Raw genomic sequence first — 16,945 nt, 5'->3', positions numbered from 1 at the left:
TTACATCATATATTAGGGGTGAAGAGGAACTAGGATTTTGTATCTTTTATTTGGAAAAGAAAGCTTTGCTATCAAAGTACTTGAAATGAGATGGCATCACATCCTTCTGAAAAAGATGGTACAGAACCTTGCTTTAATTATGCTATCCTAGTCTGGAATCGCACATGATTAATGAAAGCAGGAGAGAGCCAAAAATATGCTTCAACTTTTGGAAAGATTTAATAACTTGCCACTATCTCTTTACTAGACCTGAAAGCTAGTAGTTTTCTCTGTTGAGCGAGTATTGCAGGAGTACCAAATAGAATAGTTGATACCTTTCCTTCAGGAGTCCACAAACTAAGTAGTGTTGTTATGCCCAATTCCCAGTTATCCAAAGCAGTGTAACAATTCTGTGGAAATCCATATAATTTTACTTACCCAGTAGAAACTAATTCTATCCATTATTGACTCCCAGGTTGTCTCTACTAAGAAAACTTTTCAGTGAAGATAAAATATATACCTCTGTTTTGTTATCTGCTATGTAAAATTTCAAATTTGGAATGTAAGCAAATCATTTCATTTATAATTCTTTATTACTAAAGGTTTATTTACATGGTATTTAAGGCATAATAAAAAATAAATTACAATACAAAAGTTCTCTTTAGGAAAGAGACACTAAACAACATGCTATATTACTCCTTGAGTATTTAGCCAAGACACAAGCTACAAGTTTGCTGGAAAAACTCTCCATGAGTTTTTAACTACTTTTTCATTATAACTATAGAACATGCAGTCTGTCTGTTTAAAGAAATATCCAGTTGTAATATTTTCAAAGTTTAATTATGAAGAAAAATGTAAAATGTGAATTAAAGGTAATATAGACTTCAGATCTAACTTTTAGTTTCAAAATTGACACTGGCTGTCTAGACACTTTTTAAAAGAGACCTCTATTTCCATGGCCCACTTACAAAGTTTGTTTTACTTACCAACATAAGGGAAAATAATAAAGTTTGTTTCATTCAGTTAAACTAGTTTTGATATTTCTTTGCTATGTACCCAGTTCTCTCTTCCTTAAAATAAGCAAGTGACTTACAACTAAAAAGAAGAAAAAGAAAAATTTAAATAATTTCTTCCAGTTCTCAGAACTTTGCACAATATTGTACAATATTATCATCATTTAGTGTTGACCTTTCTTCACCATCTTTAAATTTTAAGAATTGTAATAGACTATTTCAAAATACATCTATTAAACTGCTTAATGATTTCAGTCTGCAAATGAACTTAGCTTTGCTCTATTTTAATATTTTAACTGGGGGTAAAAAACATAGTAAGCAAAACAGTCATTGCTCATGAAAGACCTAGACTGTTGAAAAAAATTGACAAGTGATTCATCCTGAGGTGGCATTTGCCAATGTATTAGAATTTATGTAACTTTTTGTAGTCACTGTGATTTAGACTTGTACTATTGTAAACCTTGGATTAATTACAAAAACAAAAACAAAACAAAATTTTTTTTGTATTCACCTGGAATACTGAAAGAAATTCAACAAAAGCAAGATGTGTCTCATACTTAAGGGGAGCCATTAAAAACAAATCAAACTTAACAGTTTGGATTTGGGATTTAATGTTAATCAAATATAGCTGGGAGACCTTTTAATTAAAAATGTGAGAAGGAAAGAGAATAAACATTAACTTTAGTAGCAAGATTACTGGTCTAAAAAACAAGTGCTTGAAAGGAAATGTCATGACAGGCAGATTGGCTTCAATATATGTGGATATAAGTCATACTCAGATAAGGGGTGTTTAAGGGCAAAAATATAGCTTCTTAGTTTATAAAAGCTAATGCTCATCTGAAAAATATTTGCACTCTGAAATTAAATAAAACCTTAATAATAAGATTGTATGTGAGTCTGATGGTATCTGCTCAAGAGGAGTCTTGTGTTGCCTGCAGAAGATGTTGGATGGGTATGTGCTGCATAATTGGTGGAAAACAGGTCACAACTGGAAAAGCCAAAGAAAGGTTTCCATTAACTTCCATTAACTTCATGTATCTAGGGTTCTTGTTCTTGAAAATCTTGTTTCCTATAATAGAAAACAAAAGTTTAAATGGATAATGTATTTTGGAAGAATGCAATAAGAATACCTAGCCTTATGAATTATATACATATTATTAAATGAATTCTCCTTTTTTTTTTTTTTTTTTTGGTATTGGTTATTTAACCCAGGGGTGCTTAATAACTGAGGCCCATTCCCAACCCTATTATTTTTTATTTTGAGACAGGGTCCCACTAAGTTGCTTAAGGCCTCAAACAAAGTTGCTGAGACTGACCTCAAACTTGCAATCCTTCTGTCTCAACGTCCTGAGTTGCTGGGATAGCAGGCATGTGCCACCATTCTGGGCTATTCTCCATTTCTTAAGGAAAATATTCTTAAATTTAATACAAGAAGTTTCCTGATTCTTAATACATGGTTCTCAAAGTCAGTATCCTTTATTCATAGCATCCTAGCGCTTTAGCATGGACACTTGGAGGATCCACAGCTCGCTCACATACATACGTTTTCTACCCACCCTCATTATAAACAAAATCAAACATATAGAAAGGTAAAGAAGATGGTGTATGGAATTCATCAACCATCTAATTTTAAAGTATTCTTTTTTTATTTACTTTTTTTTTGGATGAAGTTTTTAAAGGAATTTACTGGCATTACCCCTATTTACTCCTATATGCATCTTTTTAAATGGGGACATTTTCCTATGTAACTACAATATCATTATTGTACTTTATAAAATCTAACAATTTCCTGATATTATCCATATGCAACATTTTCATATTCAAGACTTTCCCAATTGCTCCCACCAAACTGTTTTACATCTAGTTTGTTCAATCTGTATCCATCCAGGCAGGGATTACACATTGCGTTTGATTGTGTTAGCCTCTTAAGTCTCTTAAATTTCTTTTAATCTAAAACAGCCATTTATTTTCCATTACCCTGACTTGTTAAGAATCTGCTTGATTTTAAAAAGACAAATAGCCTTTGGGAAGAACTCCCTGATACCAAATTTGGATTTTTGCAGGTTGTTTTGTTTTTTTTTTGGTTTTGCAGCACTTCGCCATTGAGCTACCTCCCCCTTGCAGTACTCCACCTCAGTCTCCCAAATAGTTGAAATTACCGACATGCACTACCACATCTGGCCAGTTTTGTTTTTTCAATCCAATCACATTTATTCATATTCTATTTTATAAATCCGTGAGGTTTTTCACTGGAGCTATAGCATATAAAATGTGACTCTCTTTACAACTAATAACAGTCTATAAAAAGTTCCTGCCATGTAGATGACCTGAACTGAGTTTCACAGGTTAAAGTAATTAATGTCAAAAATATTCTGATAGTGTAAAATTCAGTTTACATTACTCATTTTACAATAACTAGAAATTAAACGTGTAGTCCTACTTTAGAGAATGGGAGAAATTCTGAGCATAGGAAAAATAAATAATCCTACCTTTTAAGCCTGATAAACCTGAAAGTTGGAAAAATAAAGTTATTCACTAAACTAGATTTATAGAGCAATAACTAATTTAGAGGAGTGAAACCAATTCCAAATAATACAAAGTTTCTCCAGTCAAAATACCAGGCAGATCTTTTAAGGCACTCTCTTATTGCCATACTGGTTTACAATAAAAGAAAAAGAAGAAGAAAAATCTAGGGCTGGGGTGGTAGAGTGCCCACCTCACACATGTGAGGCACTAGGTTTGATCCTCAGCACCACATAAAAATAAATAAAGATATTGTACCCAACTGCAACTAAAAAAATAAAAATAAAGACTAGGGCTGAGGATATAGCTCAATTGGTAGAGTGCTTGCCTCTCATGCACAAGGCCCTGGGTTCAATCCCCAATACCACACACACACACAAAAAAAGATTTATTTACATGTTGATAGTTTATTCTTGGTAGTGATAAATATAACCCCAAAGCTTAAAAAAAAAAATTCTTTGAGCTTTAATGGCAATAGAGTCTAGCTTCTTAATCCTTTGTACAAAATTCATAGCCATTCATGAGACTGGAACCCTGACTGGGAACCTCTAATTTCATATAGGAAATACCTAATGACCATATAAAGTAATCTGGGCAATCCATGTTAGAGGTGGACCAGACAGGTCAGAAAACTGAGAAAAGAGAGAACCCATTTTGAGCCTCACCATCTAGGAAAGTTAGTCTGTGTCTTCTAAATAAACAGAGACCTTCTCTTGGTTGAGCCTTTCTTCTTCTTTTCTGTAACAAAAAGCAGGAAAAAAATGTCAGGTAAACAAAATTGGGAGGGAGGCAAATATTTTTCAGGTAATGTATTTTCTCCCCCATTTTTTGAGAATTACACTCAACTGGAAGTAGATTAGTTTAGCATTAAACAGCTACTGCCATCTGACTAGAAATACTTATGCCTCCACCTGAACCTGGGTAAATGAACCAAGACTCTTCAGAATATGAGGGAATACAATTGGGGACCTGATTTGGGAACTCCAGAAGCTTAAAGCAAACACCTTACTTTACCATTAGAATGCTAACTCTTATTTCTACTCCTGTTCATAAAAGAAAAAGTTTTATGTTGACCTAAAAGTTATCTTTATTAATTATGTTCTATTCAAACCAGAACCTCAGAGGTGGGTTTCTTAGATTCCTTAAAATCAATTATATTTGTTTTAGCAAATATTTACTGAGGAAAAGAACCAAATGATTCTGGGACAACTATATGTCCACATCCAAAAAATGAATTGGGACTCCTACCTCAACAATATTCAAAAATTAGCTCAAAATGGATCAAAAACCTAAATGTAAGAACTAAAATGATAAAACTCTTAGAAGAAAATGTAGGTGTAAATCTTCATGATGTTGTTAAATCTTCATGATGATGATTTCTTAAATGTGACACAAAAACCCTAGCAACAAAAGAAGAAACAGGCAAGTTGGACTTCATCAAAATTTAAAAACTTTTATACCTTAGGACCAAATGGTTCAACACAGACTGAGTGAGATATTATGGATATCTCCACATACACCTTCATATATTTTCAAGTTCCATATGGTATCCTGTACTGATTCCTAGGAACAGGTACCAATCTATAATGTTAAAAATGTTTCTTGCATAACTATTACCTGTCAGGCACTTCCTGTTGTCCATAACTTCTCAGCTGTGTTCATTCAATCTTTTGTCTGACCAGAGGGGGTTTTTCCAGGCCCATAGAACTGTGGAACATTTCTGCTCTGAGCAGAAAGTGCCCAAGAAAGTTAAAAAAAAAAAAAAAAACACATGGGAGAATGGGAGAAAACAACTGCAAGTCATGTGTCCAATAAGGGATTAGTTTCCAAAATTCAAAAAGAACGCTTACAAGAATGAAAAGTAACCAGCTGGGCACAGGGGCACATGCCTGTAATCCCAGCAACTGAGGAAGCTGAGGTAAAGACAATAGCAAGTTCTAGGTCAGTCTCAGCAACTTAGTGAGAATTTGTCTCAATAAATAAAAAATAAGAAAGGGATGGAGATGTAGCTCAGTGGTAAAATGCCCATGTGTTCAATCCCCAGTACCAAAAAAAAAAAAAAAGGTAGCCAATCCAATTTTAAGGAGGACAGACTATCTGAAGAAATATCTCCAAATTAAATATGCAAATGACCACTAAACACAGAAAAAAAATTAACATCATTAGTCATTAGGAAAGTTCAAATCAAAATCTTGTGAGATACCACTTCATGTCCACTAGATGGCTATCATTAAAAAGACAATAACCCATGTTAGTAAAGGACATGGAGAAATTAGAATCCTCGTGTATTGCTGATAGGAATGTAATATGCTGCTGTTTTGAAAACTGTCTGGCAACTCCTCCTAAAATTAAACAGAGTTCCCATATGACCCAGCAATTCTACTCACTCCTAGGAGAATTAAAAATATATATCTATGAAAAAAACTTATAGATGAATGTTCATAGCAACATTTATTATAACAGCCAAAAAGTAGGAAAAAAACTAAATGCCCATCAGTTGATGAATGAATAAACAATATGTGATATACCCATTTCAATGAAAAATCATGCAGCCATTGAAAGGATTGAAGTACTGAGCTGGGGTGTGACTCAGTGGTAAAGTGCTTGCCTAGCATATGCAAGACCCTAGGTTCAATCCCTAGCACCAAAAAAAAAAAAAAAGGAATGAAGTACCAATATGTGCTATAACACAACATGGATGTACTTTGAAAACATACTAAGTGAAAGAAGCTGGATGTAAAGGCTACATACTTTATGATTCCTTTTATAGGAAATGTCCTGGATAAGCAAACCCCCCATAGACAGATAATAGATGTCAGGGGTTGGTGGGAGGGGAAACTAGGAAGTGATGGCTTAAGGATATGGGGTTTCTTTGGAGGGATGTTTAAAAGGTTCTGGAATTGGCAGTGATTATTGAGCAACTTTGTGAATATTAAAAGGGTGAATTTTATGTCAATTTTAAAACAGGTCTATTGAGCACCTACTATTAGCACAGCACCCTTTCTAATGCACTGATTCATAGTGACCCTTTATTCTTAAGCATTAATGCTTCACTTTAAAAATAAAGGATATTTTAGGAGTTGGAAATGTAGCTCAGTGGTGAAGCATGTGCTGAGAATGCTCAAGGTATTGGGCTTAATCCCTAGTAATGCTAAATTAAATGAGTAGGGGAGGGGAGGGGAGGGGAGGGGAGGGGAGGGGGGATAGTAGAGGATAGGAAAGGCAGCAGAATACAACAGACACTAGTATGGCAATATGTAAATCAATGGATGTGTAACTGATGTGATGCTGCAATCTGTATATGGGGTAAAAATGGGATTTCATAACCCACTTGAATCAAATTGTGAAATATGATATATCAAGAACTATGTAATGTTTTGAACAGCCAACAATAAAAAATTAAAAAAAAAAAAATTAAATGAGTAGGGGATGTTTTAGAAAAGTTTTACATAAGCAGATTTTTATGATGTGAAATTCCACATAGTAAAGAAATCCTATGATGAAATCTTTTTGTAAAGATCAAGAAAGCTTTTGTCAAGTTAATATTCACAACCTAATTTATCTGTCCTGTGACTTAGAAGTCTTTTACGTAGGATTTATTCAACAGAAAGAACGTGTGTTCAACAATTATTTAGCCCCATTTCGAAATACCAGGAGTCACCATAAGAAGGTGTTAGAAGGAGACTTTCCCCTAACTTCCCAGTCTTACGATTTTATCTCCACCACTTTGTGAGCTCTTTCAGCCCATCGCTTTTTCCGGAAATGCTGGAAGAGGACCACCACGATTACTATTATCACCATCAGTGCACAGGCAGAGCCAATAGCCAGAGCCAGGAAGTAGATCTCCGAGAACTGTACTATGAGGAGAAAAAGATCAAGTGATCAACTGAGGATTCTTAGAACTGTGAAGAAATCTAAAGACATAATTGGGATGCATTTCATCATTAAATGGAATCTTCCTTTCTCCTACCTTTATGTAAAAAATACCCTATGACCTTGTAATTTCTAGCAGCAGTGGGAAAGTCACATAGTCTACTTTAGTGCTTCTCAAAATGTGATCCTAGGAATAGCAGCAACAGTATCACTTGAGAACTTTGAAATGAAAATTCTCAGGCCCCACCCCAGGCCTATTGAGCTAGAAACAATAGGGGTGGGGCCCAATAGTCTGCTTTTTAAGTTGTCCCCAGGTGATTATGATACATACTATAGTTTTGAGAATCACTAAGTCAGCTAACTGCCTAATGGGATTATTGCTAACCTAACCAAATCTAGGGCCCAACCCATTTCTCCCCACCCCATCTCACCTCTGCCCTTCAGTCAGTCATTTATTCAGATTTATTAAGGTCCTACTGTACTCCAGGTACTGTGATACAAATGAAAAGCCAAAAAGGACATTACTCTCAAGGAGCTCTTGCCACCCCCTCAGAAGTCAGGCAAGTAGATCAGTAACTAGTGGATAAATGGTGAAAGAGGGAGCCCAGGGGAAGGAACCCCTAAAGATCATAGTCTGTGAAACCTGGTTCTCCTGTTCCTTAATTTGATTTCTAATTGAAACTTCAATAAACCATTAGATCCAGAAAGGACATTAGAGAATGTATAGCTCAGGAGTTCTAGCCTGGAGCCCATCAAGAAGGATGGAGAATGGAGAGATGATCCACAGTACCAAAAACGTGTGTTTTTCCCACTTTTTGTGGGAAACAGGGCCATGACTTTCATTTGATTCTCAAGAGTAGTGATTCTAATAAGTTTAAGAACAAATGATGTCTTGTCTAATCTGAGAAGAAACTGAGGTCCAGAGGCATTATATTACTTCTTTCAATATTCAAATGACTTCTCCGGGTTACACAGCTCTTTCTTGTGTGATTTGGGGTAATTAACTCTCTTTAGCCTCAGTTTCTTCCTGTATAAAATAGAGGTAACAATATCCATTTCTTGAATTCTTATAAAAAATAAAAACAATACATGTAAATCATTTCATGCTGTGCCTGCCCATAATAAGCACTCAATATATGGTAGCTATTGTAATTTTTCAGTACAGGTCAGCATTTAGAGATTTTCACATTTATTATCTCAATTTGTCCTCACCATAATCATCATATTATTACCTCCAATTTGTAGGTGAGGAAAATAAGATTCATGTACGGTTGCAGTTGGTAGCCATGACTCACACACAGTTCTACAGCAGTTCAAAACTGTTGTGATTTTTGTTCTTTGTGACCTGCCACTATTTTCCAGGTTGTTCTTCACAGGGGTGCAGGCAATACAATGCATTAGTTTACAGTACAATTTTAGAGTCAAAGATGGTTGGGTTTGAGTCCAAAATTACTCCAGTTTCCAACCACATGACTTTGGGCAAGTGACAACCTCTATGAGCTTCAATTTCCTTTGTTGGTAAAATGAGAGACATTAAGTGCAAAATAAACTGATGAGATATGTAAAACACAAATAGAATGTGTCATGTAAGGACAGGTGGAAAGTACTCAATAAACATTAGCTACCATTATTGATATCTGTCTCTGAGGATGGCGTGAGGATGAAGTGAGATAGGACATGTTGAGCACTTTGGACAGTGTCTGGTACACAGCAGGAACTCAATAAGTATCTTGAATAAATGAGAGAATGAACAGACCTATTGTTGGCCTTTTATCAGAGAGTCGCTTCCTCTCCCTTTTACCATCTCAATGCCATTTTGTTACACATTCCCTGGATCCTTTTGCTTTACTCTGTTTCTTTCCACAACCAAACAAAGCCTTTCTCTTTTTACCCTAGGACTCCTAGTCTCCCTCTGCAGTTCCCAGCACTAGGCCCCCTCTCTACCCTTTCAACCATAACAAGAGATTGCCTCTCTTTTCTACCAGCTCTCTCACTCCCAAAACCCCGTTTCCCCCCCCCACATAACCTACCAGTGTGCACAACGCTGAGCCGGACCGTCCCTACCAGCCCATCAACATCAGGTGGATTCTTCACCTGACAAGTGTATGTCCCATTGTCATCAAACTGCAGTTTCCAGAGAAGAATGGAGACATCATACCGCTCAGGGTTCCCATCCCAGACCACCCGGTCCTTGAACCGCCCACTCATGGGTGGGAAGGGATCCACATGGTAGTAGAATACCTGGAGGGGGGAAAAGCAAATGTCACTTATTCAATACCCAGGCAAGGAGGCTGCGATGATGGGGGCAGAAGAGAAACAACAGCAAGCCCAGCTGTCCCATCCACAGCTCTCTCATAGGAATCTTTCTTCCCCCTCCACTGGCCTCTGTCCAGTTCTGTCAGTCTCTGTCCCAATAATTATTTCCCAGCTTACCCCTGTGCCTATTGCTAAGAAAAATACAGGAAGGGTAAGGAGAAATACACTGGTTTAATGCCTGACCAAGGGTCCCCTAGAAATTAATGACAATGATTTACTTACAAACTGTTCAGGCCCCCCATCTCGAGGACGGAAATTCCAAGTCACTGTTAGTGCATCACCCACAGGAGCAAAACTGGAGAAAGTGCATTTTAACCGAGTATCTGTCCCGTTCATAGCCTCCACTGCCCCAGAGGTGTAAATTTCCACAGCTGTTGTAGGCCAAAGAGCTGCAGTAAAAGGAGTAAGAAGGGTTAATAGGGGATGTGGGCTTGAGAGGACTATGACACTTTCAAAATAAATGTCTGAGTAGGGAACAAGGCAGAACCATGATGCCCAGCTCTCAAGCTTACTCACCCACAGTCCCACCCACCTACAGGCAGCCCAGAGCTCCCATCCCCTCACAGCTCAAACACCACATGGGGAACCTTCCTAGTGCTTCCAGGGCCTCAGGACACTGACTTCAGAAGTGCTATAACAAACTACAAATATTAAAGTCAGGAGCCCAGAATTAAACTTCATAGCAGATAAGTTTTCCAGAGAGTTCTCATGATGTAGGTTTCCTACACTGCAGAAGTTGTCAGCTGCCGGCAGCCTGTGTTTGCCTGCACCCGGGGACCTTTATACCACGTGGCATATTTTTACCATGATATTGACGTTCAGAATGTGTGTGTTGGGGCAGTTTCAAAACCGCGGTGGGTCTCTAACAGTCTTGGTTTTCCTGGTGCTGCGCAGAGTTCCACACAAGACTCACACACAGAAATCAAGTGCCAAGTCCTACCAGCAGCAGGAGGCTGAGAACAGCCACACAAAAATGGTGTGTAACCTGAGATTAGAAAGCCCTCTCTGTACCTGGATCACTGGCAGCCAACACACCGAAACTTATTTGTCCAAAATAATTCCCCCCAAACAACTACAGTTTCAGTAAAGTCCAAACCAAAACCAACTGCAACTGTGTCTTGGGCTCCCACGCAGAACTCCGGCGATTTCTTCTACAATTAACTATCTCTGTTGTGTGGGCAATAAAGGAGGAAACGGGAGGAGCCGCCAGGTCTTACCTGTGAGCTGTAAGCCAAGGAGGAGAGGCACCAGGCGCGCAGGACTCTTGCCATACATGAGGGAAACCCAGCCCTGGTCCCAGAGACCAGACCGGGCAGACCCAGGGCTCTAGCACCTGCCAAGATCCGTGCGGGAAGAGCGGGCGCCGCGTTTTCCCCGAGAGGGGAGTCTCGGTCCCTCACCTACGGGAATCTGAGCTCCGGAGCAAGCCAGTCGTGACTCATCCCGCCCCGCCGGTGCACTGTGCTGGAATGAAAGGTGGGGCCTCCTCTCAACGCCCTCCTTCCCTTCCTCCGTCCCACCCTCCACACTGGGAACACGTCTGCACAAAGGTCCCAAACTCAGCAGTCCTCTCTTGACTTTTCAGTTCATCTGACCGGGCCCTGGCCTCTGGATGGCCTCGGAAACAGCCAGAGGAGGTGGTGCCAGTCTGCAGTGTCCCAGGCTGCTTTGGGCTTGGTCCACACACACCCTTTTAAAACAGGCTTGAGAGGTGGGAGGGAAAGGGAGAGAGAAGGGAAAATGCATGGAAATGGAAGGAGACCCTCAGAGTTATACAAAAGTACATATAAGAGGAAGTGAGGGGAAGGGGAAAAATAATATAAGGGGGACAAACGAATGTCAGTAGAGGGGGCAGAGAGAGAAGAGGGGAGGGGAGGGGAGGGGAGGGGGGATAGTAGAGGATAGGAAAGGCAGCAGAATACAACAGACACTAGTATGGCAATATGTAAATCAATGGATGTGTAACTGATGTGATACTGCAATCGGTATATGGGGTAAAAATGGGAGCTCATAACCCACTTGAATCAAATTGTGAAATATGATATATCAAGAACTATGTAATGTTTTGAACAGCCAACAATAAAAAATTTAAAAAAAAAAAAAAAACAGGCTTGAGGCCGCCCTGGGAAGTGAACCGTGAAAACACCTTGCAGGGATTCCACATCCCAAAGCACCGCCCCCGGGGCCACCTTAGCCTAGAGCTGGAATCGCAGCAGCTCTTCAAAACAAGAGTCCGAATTCCTTAGGACCCTGAGTGGACACAGAGTCCTAACAGTAGTGACACCCTCAGTTTTAGCCAAATGTTACCACAAGGATTTCTGCACCTTTTTTTAGCTTGTAGTTTTCGTTGATACCCAGCAGAAGCAAATCTCAATATTTAATTTTCCTTTTAACGATTTAAAGAAGAATCAGGACAACAGCCCTGCTCATTTACTCCACCGTCTCAGTACAGTTTGCAAAGTGTTTTCATGCTCAGCCTTTCATTTCCACAACTCCCCACAAAGTAGTCCCATTTTACCAAGGAGGACAAGAAAAGCCCAGGGAAGGTAAGTGATTTGCCTGAGGTTGCACAACCAACCAAACTTTTCTAATTCTCAAGTGTAGTGCTCTTGCCACAAAATTCCAGCTGATATGAATAATCAGAGATTCTCAAGGGAACATCTTATAATACCTTTTTGTGCTTCACATTTCATCTGCCATTTTTAGGGCAGCCATCTGTCTGAGAAGTCTAAAGAGTTGAGGAATTAAAATGAGAAAAAAGGCCTCCTTGTCTGGCAAAGAAGCAGTGCTGAACTGGGAGGATGAAGACTCACCTGCAGCGAGGAATTCTGCTAGATCAGGGGTGAAATCCTAGCAGAGTTGAGTTGCCCTTGCGCCCAGATTAGCAGTCTGGAAACCAGTGATTCATCAAGTCTCCTAGCTGAACCCCGGAACAGAAAGGTTGCCAGGAGAGGGAGCAAGGAGCAGGATATGCAGAAAATAAAACTTGGGGCTGGGAGTGTGGCTCAGTGCTAGAGCACTTGCTTAGCATGCAGTGAGGACCTGGGTTCAATCCCCAACACTGAAAGAAAAAGAAAAACAGTAAAACATCATAAAGAGAAGAGAAGATTTCACGAAAATAGGCAAATTATAGAAATTAAGAAAAAAAGATAATGGTGTCGGTACGGAGGGAAAAAAAAACAGGTGTCAGTGTGGAGAAAAACCAGGTAGACACCAACAAAAATCTATTATGTTAGAACCAAGAAGCCCAGGAGCTGCCTCAGATGGAGACTAGTCATGTGCTAGCATGAATGTGTTATTGTGATGTTTCTGATAAAGGAGTATCTGCCTTCTTTATCAGCTTCTAGGTCATTCTGAGCAACCTAAACTCAGAATGTTGGCATACTAGTGGACCTTTAAAAATGGTTCTAAGTAAAATACAGCCCTTTGGTATGTAGGTCAGAAGAGGTCAGTGATGGAGACTAAATAAAAAAGAGATAAAAGAAACTTAATCTTCTTTGGTTGGCTTTTAACTCTACAGGAATATGCAGCCCTGGAGGAAGGAGAGGTAGAGGGATTTGAAATTGCAAAATTTGGTGAGAGGTAGAACTACCAAAGAGCTGAAGGACAGAGTGACACGCAGAGGAGAGTAACCAGGGCAGGAAGATCTGAACAAGCTGGCCCGTTGTAAAGCAGAAGAACCCCTCCCGCAGCCAGACACCCTGAGAGCTGGCTGCCAGCCCTGCTCTGAGGGCACAGCTGCCCAGATCCCATTCCTCGGCAGAGGTCAGTTTCCTGGCTTGGTGCTTGGCAATGCCCAATTCCTTCCAGTTAACAGGAGAGGATCCAAGACACCATCCCCTCCCTGAGTGAGGAAGGAGGCCAAAGGCTGAACTCGTCAACAGAAAATGCTACATAAAAAGGATGATCGGCCCTCAGAATTCCCAAGATGCCAGTCAGCAAGGCTTTAATCAAAACTGGAGGCATCTGCATACAGCTTAAGTAGTATTCACATCTAGGCAAATGAGAGAAAAGGAGAAGGGATTCTGGAGATTTAAAAGAAGAAAACTGAGGGGCTGGGGATGTAGCTCAGTGCGATAGTGCTTGTCTAGCCTGCACGAGGCCCTGGGTTCAATCCCTAGCGTGCGTGCACGCACACACACACACACACACAAAGTTCAATTTTCAGAGACACCAGTTTTTTTCCCACACTTTACCAGAGAAAAAATCCTTATTGTCATTTAGATTTGTGACATACCCATAGCTTTGAAAGCATCTCATAAAGGATATTACAGAGGCTACAGATGAGGAGATGTGTGTGGCAAGGCAAGGGGAAGGGGTGCAGAGCTTCCATGCCCCCTCTTGCTGTAACATATTAGCCAGCCTCAACTGGGATTAGTCAAGAACAAGTTCACACTCCTTAGACGACTAATAGGGGCCCTGCCCACATGGGCCCAATCACCCACTGGCCTGCTGCTCCTCCCAGTAGAGGAAAAAGTAGAGGGTTTTGAAGCCCACAGCAGATTGCAAAACTTGGTGAGAGGTAGAGTTACCCAAGAGCTGAGGGACACAGTGAAATGCAGCAGGAGAGTAACCAGGGCAGGAAGATCTGAACAAACTGCCTGTCTGGAGCAAATCCCCTCCCGTCACCAGACCTCCTGAGAGCTGGCTGCATCTTCCACCCATGCTTTCAATTGAGGGTCCCTATGGATACTCATTTGCCTACATTTCCCAAAAATTTTTCTGATGGACATCTAGACCTCAGACAGTGCTAAACTCACCAGGAGCTCAGCAGACATAAAGGACAGTTGACTCAAATCAGCATTTGTAAAAAATTGTCTTTTTCAACATCCTATGCAAAATGTTTTTTGTTTATTTGTTTTTTACAAGATGAAATCAGCACTCTGCAAAGCAAGGAAAACAATTTACCTTTTAGTGTAGTTCAAATAAAGCACTTGTTTACTCAAAAGTTGCTGATCAAAGGTCCAGCATATTAAGAAAATTTTGGTTGAATGTCTGATATATGCTGATGAGACATACAAAGTAAAATAAGGCATTTCTGCTGAGGAGGAAATCAGAGTTTAAAAGAGAATGGAGAGAAGGAGTGTGTGTATAAACAACTAATTACCATATTTGTGACTCTTGAATTCAGTCCTACAAAGATAAATAAGAATCCTGGCAAGAGGAAGGAGAAACAAAGGCCTTCCTGTCAGGGCAGATGGGTGGGCAAATAGGTATTCACAGGGACCAGCATTGACTCTCAAAGTTAGAGCATGGAGAGAAGCAGCAGGCCAGTGGGTGGCCAGGCCCATGTGAGCAGGATCTCCCATTGGTCACATAAGGAGTGTGGACTTGGTCTTGACTAAGCCTGGTTGAGAGTGGCTAATATGTGACCTGATGATTCATTTAGCACAAGGAAGCTCTGCACCCCCTCCCCACTTGCCTTACCCCATCTCCTCCTCTGTATCCTCTGCAATATTATTTATCATAAACCAGTAAACGTGAGTGTGTGCGCCTTTATGCATGTGTGGGCACACATGTGTGAGTGTATATGTGATGTGTGTATGAACCAAGAAGAGTCTCCCTAGGAATTACTTTGGAATGTCCCAGAACCATTAAAGAAAAATGAAGAAGGGAAAGGAGGAGGAGAACCCAGAGACTTCTACCATCACACACTCTTCTGGCTTTCCCATGGGCCCCTGGGCTAGGAGCCAGTCAAACTACAGATTTAATATCTGTTTCAAAAGATTCGGGAACTCCCAGCCTTCCCTCATCAACAGCTCCAATCTGCAGCATCATTTTTTGGTTTAGAGAGCTTGTTAAAGACAGGAAGGTGAGGATGGCAGAGTTCCAGCTGAGAGGAAAGGTGTGTTTCCTGTGGTCCTCCGCCCTTGCCTCAAGTTTCCTAGACATACTGCAAATCAGATCTGGGTTCTATGAGTTTAGAAAAAAAAAAAAAACCATGGGAGGAAACACTCTCCTGCCTCCTTACCTCATGGCAGCTTACACCCACCTCTCCAGTAAACCCTGGGGCTCCTCTCCTAATTATAGAGGAGAGGTGGCAGCTCTCATTTAACAAACCCAGGGAAGAGACTCTGAAGTTTAACACTTCACTTACTCTCAAGGGAAGCTAGATGGATTGCACAGGGCTGGAGATGAGGTATTTTTGAAGATAACTTTGAAGAATTTCTCAGAGGCTAAAGGTACTTTACAGATGCATATGTCTATCTTCCTGAGAACCATACATGCCACACCCCAAGTGATAGAGCACAATTTACATTTATATTATTTATTGATGAGCATGGTATTTCCTGTTATTCTATCTTGTTATCTCTTGTTAAAATTGGTTACCATGACCAGTTTTCCTTCTTAAAAATTTATCTCCAAAGAATAAAAAAAGTCTTATTATTTTTTCTTACTATATTCTAGGAGGCATGAGCCATAGAAGCAGGAATCTAACCTGCCAAGATCTAAATCCAAGCTCAGCCACTTACTAGCTGTGTGACTTTGGACAGTTATGGATTTCTCTATGCCTCAATTATCCTTTGTGCAAAATGTAAATAATAGCATCTGCTGAATATGAGAATTAGGTGAAATACTGTATTTGAGTAAAGTTCTATGCACAGTGCTCACAGAAAATATTCAGTAAATTTTAGTTGTTTATGGTTATACTTAGTTAAGACATTAAACTGTTCCCATGACCCTTTGGGGAAAGATCTGGCATTTTCTTATATAGCTAAATATACAACCTCCCTAGCAATTCCACTACAAGGGATCTATCCAAAAGAAATGAAATCGTATATCCACAAAGAGATTAGGAGGATAATATTCATAGAATCTTTGTTCATAATAGCCTAAGTCAGAAATAGCCCATCTGTCCATCAACAGAAGATTCATAAATACACTACAGAATATTCTCAGACTACTACTCAGCAATAAAAAGGAATAAACTGCTGATATGTACAGCCATATTGATGAACCTCAAAAATATGCTGAACAAAATTAGCTAGTCACAAAATAGGGCATATTCTTTGGTTCCATTTATATAAAAGTCTAGAACAGGCAAAACTACTCTTTGGTGGCAAAAATCATAAAAACAGTGTTCGCCCTTGGAGAATGGGGGCAGGGATTGACTGGAAGGGCCTAAGAGAAGATTCTTAATGATATGAATGTTCTGCATCTTGACAGAAGTTTGGGTTACACAGACTCAACACAATTGTCAAAACTCTTTGAATGGTATTCACTATAAAATTTTTGTACAT

At 39.7% G+C, this 16,945-nt stretch overlaps 1 protein-coding gene across 2 annotated transcripts; it reads right to left on the bottom strand.

The window, feature by feature from the left end:
- Positions 1 to 553: 553 nt before the first annotated feature.
- Mpzl2 (myelin protein zero like 2) lies at positions 554 to 11,304 on the bottom strand. 2 transcript variants are annotated; one of them, XM_046438648.2, is made up of 6 exons: positions 10,922 to 11,300; positions 9,927 to 10,093; positions 9,419 to 9,629; positions 7,225 to 7,372; positions 4,181 to 4,253; positions 554 to 2,061 (listed from the first exon to the last, which is right to left on the bottom strand). In XM_046438648.2, the coding sequence occupies exons 1-5, from the start codon at positions 10,977 to 10,979 to the stop codon at positions 4,193 to 4,195; spliced, it is 645 nt and encodes a 214-aa protein (XP_046294604.1). In that variant the 5' UTR covers positions 10,980 to 11,300; the 3' UTR covers positions 554 to 2,061; positions 4,181 to 4,192. The 2 variants fall into 2 exon arrangements, with proteins under 2 accessions (XP_046294604.1, XP_058433155.1); XM_058577172.1 differs by lacking the exon at positions 554 to 2,061 and having other exon boundaries at positions 4,180 to 4,253; positions 10,922 to 11,304.
- Between the last annotated feature and the right edge of the window lie 5,641 nt (positions 11,305 to 16,945).

Source organism: Marmota monax, unplaced genomic scaffold (assembly GCF_021218885.2).
Source record: "Marmota monax isolate L192 unplaced genomic scaffold, Marmota_monax_Labrador192_F-V1.1 WCK01_AAM20220418_F8-fsc00081, whole genome shotgun sequence".
NCBI classification, from domain to species: domain Eukaryota; kingdom Metazoa; phylum Chordata; class Mammalia; order Rodentia; family Sciuridae; genus Marmota; species Marmota monax.
The sequence above is the reverse complement of the archived record's forward strand: the minus strand, read 5'-3'. Positions and strand labels throughout refer to the sequence as shown.